The 7,050-nt window shown below is 46.0% G+C and overlaps 1 protein-coding gene across 1 annotated transcript in view; it reads left to right on the top strand.

Annotated features, from left to right (window-relative positions):
- igf1ra (insulin-like growth factor 1a receptor) overlaps positions 1-2,672 on the top strand; it is a gene marked incomplete at its 5' end in the record, with an annotated part of 98,592 nt that extends 95,920 nt beyond the window's left edge. Inside the window, 3 exon segments of the mRNA XM_080841748.1 lie at positions 2,058-2,088; positions 2,090-2,194; positions 2,196-2,672. Coding sequence (XP_080697874.1) covers positions 2,058-2,088; positions 2,090-2,194; positions 2,196-2,618 — 559 coding nt within the window. The 3' untranslated portion in view covers positions 2,619-2,672.
- Between the last annotated feature and the right edge of the window lie 4,378 nt (positions 2,673-7,050).

The following is a 7,050-nucleotide window of genomic DNA, read 5'->3' as shown; positions in this document are numbered from 1 at the left end:
GGGCCAAACACATGGTGTCTGTACTGCTGCCCGTGTCTGAGTCGCAGCACAACTCCTAACGCGGCTTGCTTTGAAACCGATCTGGCCCACACGTAGACGATCAGACCCACGCAGTGAACTTCTCTCTGAGAATGAGACAGAGGGAGGAGAAAGCGAAGAAACGAGAGCAAAGAAAAGAGCAAAGAAAAGCAGGGATTGTGTTTGAGAAAAAAAACCATAAATGTCACATGTGCCGAGACTTCACAGACCACTTCCTGATCACATAAAGCTCAGATTGCACGGCATTGCAAAAGTGACGCGAATGTTAGCGGTGCTACCCAATAGAGTTCTACTCTGAAACAGGAGTACTGTCCTGTGCTCTTTGGACTGCTTTATTTAGACACGTCATGCTAGTGCTCACTGAAGTCATTGGGTGTTAGCTGTCAAACGCATTCGCCGATGACTCCAGCCTGATTGAAAGAATGAATGAGTGAGGTGAGTGAGTGAGTGAGTGAGTGAGTGAGTGAATGAATGGGCCAACTGTGAGAACCTATCCGTTCGATCAGTTAAAAAAAGGTTGTGGTCATTGTAGAGCCTGATGCTAATTCACTTCAAAATGATATCAGAAAAGGGAACTCCAATCAGCATAGGCCCTAGTGGTTAAGTCTTGGTATGTGTGCCTGATTGGGGTATACATGTTCGTGCACGTATGCATATACTGTATGTGTGTGTGTGTGTGTGTGTGTGTGTGTTTGATGACAGGGCCGGCTGGATTTACCATAGCTGTATTTTTTGTTCCCGTCGGCGAGCCGCCGCCGCCACCACTGTGCCAGTGGTCTGTGGTGACAGATGGCCCCGTAAGAATTTCCCTCCCCTCCCCTCCCTCGCCCACACCAGAGCGCACAGGTTACTCACGAGCACGCCATGCGCCAGGCCTCTGCCCTCTCATTTCCCTTCTGGACGGCAGCCATCTTTGGCCCGGAGCTGGCCCAGAGCTTGCTGTTCTCTGAGCTTGTGGGAAGTCTGGGAATTTGGTGTGAACCAACAGAATTCACACACAGGGTCACAATGTATTTAGGCCTAGACATGGCTAGAGAGAGACCACTGCTGCACCCAACCTCTCCCCTTCTCTAGCCTCCTGCCCCTCTCTCACAGTATAGAATGTGACGTGAGTTGAGTGCTGGGAGGGGCCTTGCCCCGAATGGCTCCGCTGCTGTCGGGGTGCCCAGCAGTGCGGCCTGTTCCGGGAGAGGAAGCGAGAGGAGGGCACTGCCACTCAGCAAGTTGTCCTGAAGGAGGAGGGTCCTGGCAGAAAGAGAGCGAGAGGAAAAAGAGGAGAGATCGCATAGGCATCCATTTACAGCCAGCCCGAGACGAGGAAGGGTATTCTTAGCGTTGTTTGTGTATAATTTGAGATGTGGCCGGCAGGACAGCGCCGAGCTGTAATGATTCTCCCGTTTTATAGCACTGTTTTGACGTTCCCTAGTGCTCCGGCTCCGCACTTCTGGCCAGAGTGTTATCATCACGTGCATGTATGATCGAGCAAAACCCTTCACTCGCTCACTCGTCTGTGTGAAAGCACGGCCACACAACGTGAGACCTAAGCATGTGTGTTTTCTGTGGGGGGGGGGGATTGGGGGTGGTGAGGTGGTATCGATTACGGAAAGCTCTGGAATCTCTCCGCAACGGTACAGTATGTGACATTCCCAGCTCGGCTGCTTCCATTGGTGAAGACTGCCATCTGTAGGTTGAAGTAGTGTATTTATGCAACACGGAGTTCACCATGTATACAGTATATATACCATACTTCATCTTTACTCCGAGGACACTCCAGTTGTGTTCTTGAGGAATAGATTTCTCTGTTTTCTTTTTTTCCCCTTTATTTTCAACACTATAGCAGAGTCTGTTGACCACTGTCATTTGTCCTTCCTTTTCATCATGTATTCTATTACTTATGCCATATCAGTAAAATCAAACTCTTTCTCTCTCTCTCTTTTTCTCTCTCTCTCTCTCTCCTCTCTCTCTCTCTCTCTCTTTCTGTGTGTGTGTGTGTGTGTGTGTGTGTTTATCACCAACAGCTTTGAACTGATGCGGATGTGCTGGCAGTACAAACCCCAAGATGAGGCCTTCCTTCCAGGAGATCATCAGCAGCATCAAGGAGGAGCTGGAGCCGCCATTCGGCGAGCTCAGCTTCTTCTACAGCGAGGAGAACAAGGCCCCCGGATACCGAGGAGCTAGACTTCGAGCTGGACTTGGAGAACATGGAAAACGTTCCCCTGGACCCCGTCAACAGTAGGCAGCCCGCGACACCCGTGGCGGTCTCCGCCGGAACCCCCGCAAGCTCCTCCCCGCAGCCGATCCCCACGGCCCAGGGGACAGGGGCAGTGACGGGGACGCCCCTGGGGCCCTCTTCCCCGACGGCCTCGGCACCCTCCTGCTCGTCCCCCACCTCCATCTCACCCGCCCCAACGCTGGCCCCGGCGGCCCTGGGCCTGGACAAGCACTCGGGACAGGTGTCGGCCAACGGGCCCGTGATGGTGCTTGGGCCGACGTTCGACGAGACCCAGCCGTACGCGCACATGAATGGGGGGCGCAAGAATGAGCGGACCCTGCCCCTGCCCCAGTCCTCTGCCTGCTGATCCCCGATGCCTCCCTAAGCGAATACCACACTCCTCTCACACAGGGTACCCCCTACATATCCCCTCATCCTCACGCCAATGTGGTTCTGCTTTAGAGTTTGTTCATATATTTTATTCTATTTTATTCATAGGATTCAAACTCTTGGCTCTTGGGATGAATTCAATTGTTGGACTATTGTGTGCCGCTGTGTTTACAGTGGATCTCTCTCCTTTTCTCTCGTCTTTCCATCGCGTCATCATCGTGGAGGAAGTCACTTTTCTGTTCAGCATATCTGCCAGCAACCCTAAAGCACTTTTTTTTTTTTTTTTTTTTTTAAGAAGTGTGTGTTTCTTGGCACTTGTTCCTCTTTACAGTAAAGAGTGTATGGCTTCCTCTAAACACTTGCCTTTCACATCTCGTACTTTTTTCGCTGAAGGAGGCCACTGTCACAACTTTTGCTCTGGTCCCATTGAAGGGTTTCTCTGTCTCTTTGGGGAGGTAGAGTGATGTCCATCTGATGGGCTCACCATGGATGCCACAGCCCCCAAGATATGCTTCCCTGTTTCACTGCAGGAGAGTAGGAAGGAAGAGATATGCTTCCCTGTTTCACGGCAGGAGAGTAGTAAGGAAGAGATATGCTTCCCTGTTTCACTGCAGGAGAGTAGTAAGGAAGAGATATGCTTCCCTGTTTCACGGCAGGAGAGTAGTGAGGAAGAGATATGCTTCCCTGTTTCACTGCAGGAGAGTAGGAAGGAAGAGATATGCTTCCCTGTTTCACGGCAGGAGAGTAGTGAGGAAGAGATATGCTTCCCTGTTTCACTGCAGGAGAGTAGTAAGGAAGAGATATGCTTCCCTGTTTCACTGCAGGAGAGTAGTAAGGCAGAGATATGCTTCCCTGTTTCACTGCAGGAGAGTAGGAAGGAAGAGCTATGCTTCCCTGTTTCACTGCAGGAGAGTAGTAAGGCAGAGATATGCTTCCCTGTTTCACTGCAGGAGAGTAGTAAGGAAGAGATATGCTTCCCTGTTTCACTGCAGGAGAGTAGTAAGGCAGAGATATGCTTCCCTGTTTCACGGCAGGAGAGTAGTGAGGCAGAGATATGCTTCCCTGTTTCACTGCAGGAGAGTAGTAAGGAAGAGATATGCTTCCCTGTTTCACTGCAGGAGAGTAGTAAGGCAGAGATATGCTTCCCTGTTTCACGGCAGGAGAGTAGTGAGGCAGAGAGTGGTTTTGGTTGGGGTGGGGGGTGCAGGGTGCTTCTGTTTTGAAACTGCCAAAATATTTTTTGCCAAATTTCGTAAGGAACTTTCGTATGCTGTTCATCTTTTTTTCTTTTTTTTCCTCCTTCATGTTGTCTCTTAAGTTAAATATCTAGACTCGGGTGTGGAGGGAACAGCAACTGAACTTTTACACTGGCTTTTTGTTTTGTTTTGTTTTTTGATGGGGATCTCACAAGTCAATGTACCTTGTGAAAATGGTCTTGTCTTTACTTTAGTCGTTCATTTCGTTATGTCCCTCCCGGCCTGCCGTACAGATCAGAGCCATGGCATTGCGATCTCTACTGCACGACCCATCACTGAGATGAGCTGCACTGAAGCAGAATGCACCCGTTCGTTTCAAGATGACAAAAGACAGACGTGGCGCCAAAAATAAAATCACAAACAAAGCAAGTTAAGACGTACACACAAGTGCGAGCCAAAAAGATGAATCAGAAGGGATTGGCTCGGTCGGAAGAGTCCACAGAGGTGTGCAAGAGAATGGCAAGCCTTGACTTCTCTGAGTGTGTGTGTGTGTTTAACTACAGGCATGTGAGTCGTTCTGTACAGAAGGTATTTGTAGACTAGGCAGTGATCGCTATACAATTCAAACATTTATATTATAAGGGTCTTACAGTTGTATGTTTGACCTTCAAAAAATCAAACACAAACACTCAAACACACACATGCACACACACACACACCCACACACACACATAATTTGTTTGTGTCACTTTTATAACTTTTTTACGGTTCAGATGTTCACCTCTATGTCTGTACAGAAAGAAGCTGCTATTTTGTTCTTTTTTTCTTTTGTGGATGTTATATATCAGTATAAATATATATATATATATATAAAGAAATCCTTCAGGTTTAATATTCTATGATCTCCACTACAGTCCATTTTTCTTATGCTTTATATTGTTCTAGCAAAAAAAAAGAAAAAGAAAAAAATGAAAAATGAAAAATGAAACAAAGAAAAAAAAGCTTTTGTTTCTTCTTCTCTGATCCCTAGAGAGGCTGTCTGTTTGTCACATATTGTCCATTGCCTTTTATTTTTTAATGAAATGAATTGTTTTTCTCATTCAATTATTATTATTATTATTATTTAGTCCTTACAGACACCTTAGCTCTGTGCATGAGCGTGTACTCTCGGCACCAGCGTGCTAGTCGTCAGGCACTGGGCCTGTCACGGCCTCCGCGCTGCTGTTTAATCTCAGGTCCAAGTTAAGGTCTTGCCCCCTCCCCCCCCCCCCTTCTCTGATTGCCCCCAACAGTTAGTCCCATGTGCTTCTCTCTCTCTCCCTCTCTCTCTGTGTAGTTCTGGCCCCAACACTACTCCCCACCCCTGCCTGTGGTCTGAAGTAAAGTGTAAACTGTACCTGCCGCCATTCACAGTGCCTCATTCCAAGATACATTTTCATGAATGGAGTGGTTTCCTGTTAGTAAATCCAGAATTTGGACCCGTTTTCATTTTCAACCAACAGAGAGGGCTGAAGTTGCGATTGTCTTTTTTTTTCTTTAGTATTATCTTGTCATTGCCTTACTTCTCCCAACAGCTGGTACCCAACAGCTGATTCAACAGAACTGGTTTCCTCCTCTTGATTGCTGCTTGACGGTTTCCCCTCCGCTCAGTGACACTATATCGACCCTCCTCCTTCCTTCTCCTTCTTCTTTATCCTGCAGAATAGCAGCTTAGACTGTACCACGGTGGCTGCTCATTCTGCAGAACAAATGCAAACCAAATGAACATGCGCTTGACCCCAGAGAACCTTCTTAGAAGAGTCCAGTGTTGTAAGGATGGAAACGGCCTTGGGGGCGGGGATTTCATTCATTACGTGTTTTGTGAAGGATTTCTTCTCCTTGATGTCACCTGATCAGTACATTTCTCCCTCTCCACTAACTAAACTTTTGTTTCTCTTTAGGGCTATTTATTTGTTTTTGTTTGTTGTTACATTTAAATCACTGTATGAATGCCCCATGATTCAGTTAAAAATTAGATTTTTGTTTGTTTGTATCTTTTTTTGGAGTTATATCTGGGCATCGTTTTTGTTTGTATGTATTTGCGTTTGGTATTACGACGGGGACTTTTTTCCTTTTTTTTTTTCTCCCTTAACGCATTTATCTACCTCACTCTTTTTTTCTTCTTATGTATGTGTATAAAAAATTATGACATCTCACTTTTTTCTCAATTATCAACAGAGGACAAACTGATCGTTCTCTGAATCTGGGTAAACCTCAATAACGTCATGAACCACACACACACTCGGTGAATTGGAGTGGAAGAGGTGTCTTTTTTTTTTAAAGGTTAAAAGAGTCCCATTATGTGTACACCAATCACAAGTCCTCATTCTGTCAGATCTATGGACCTAAAAGGGGGACATAACTTAAGGCATTAAAGGCATCGTATTAACTTAAGGGATTGAAATGGTTCTGTAATGTAAGGCATCGTGAGAAAGAAAACATCTCTTTCACTGGAAGAAAGAGAGAATTTGTTTCTCTCTCTGTACATTCATTCTTCCTTAACGTTACACTCTGAATAATACAAGCCTGCATTCGGGAATGCCTTCGATGGGAGGTGTACACACATGCCCAGTGGGTCCCAGCCACCTCAGACATCCCATCCAACTCCTTTGCACATAGATGATTTTCACAACCTTGAAATCCTCACAACACACACCTGCAGAAAACAGCTGCATGGGCTTTCTTGATGAAATGGTCTCTTCAGAGGAGAAAGTATATTCACTTTCAATTGTGATGAAGATCTTAAGCCAATCTTTATATATATTTTAATGGTTCCACTCATTTCAGAATTATTATGGCCATCATAATGTATTTGTGACAATGTGTCACAGCAGAAATTAGGTTTGGCTTAGGCTTGGTCACAAGACACCCAAACCACAAACGCCATTACCATTGTAAAATCCCGCTATATTTATCAACATATTCATCAGCTCCAAAACCAAATAATCTCATCAGAATACAGAATTTATTTTTTTCCCTTACACAGGACCTTCTTATGTTACCCTCACTGATCTGTGGACAAATGGCATGTGCAGTTAGAAATAAGTTCCCATGAAATACATGAACAAAGTGCCAGTGATTTTTGTGGGGTTTTTTTCCGAGTGTAGTGCCGTCAGCCACCAACAAGCAGCATGTCATGCTCCTCCTGGTGTGTCCTTCGCTCATTAGCACAAG

Source organism: Sprattus sprattus, assembly GCF_963457725.1.
Source record: "Sprattus sprattus genome assembly, chromosome: 7".
In the NCBI taxonomy this organism is placed as follows: Eukaryota; Metazoa; Chordata; class Actinopteri; order Clupeiformes; family Clupeidae; genus Sprattus; species Sprattus sprattus.
This window is presented reverse-complemented; position numbering and strand designations above follow the sequence as displayed.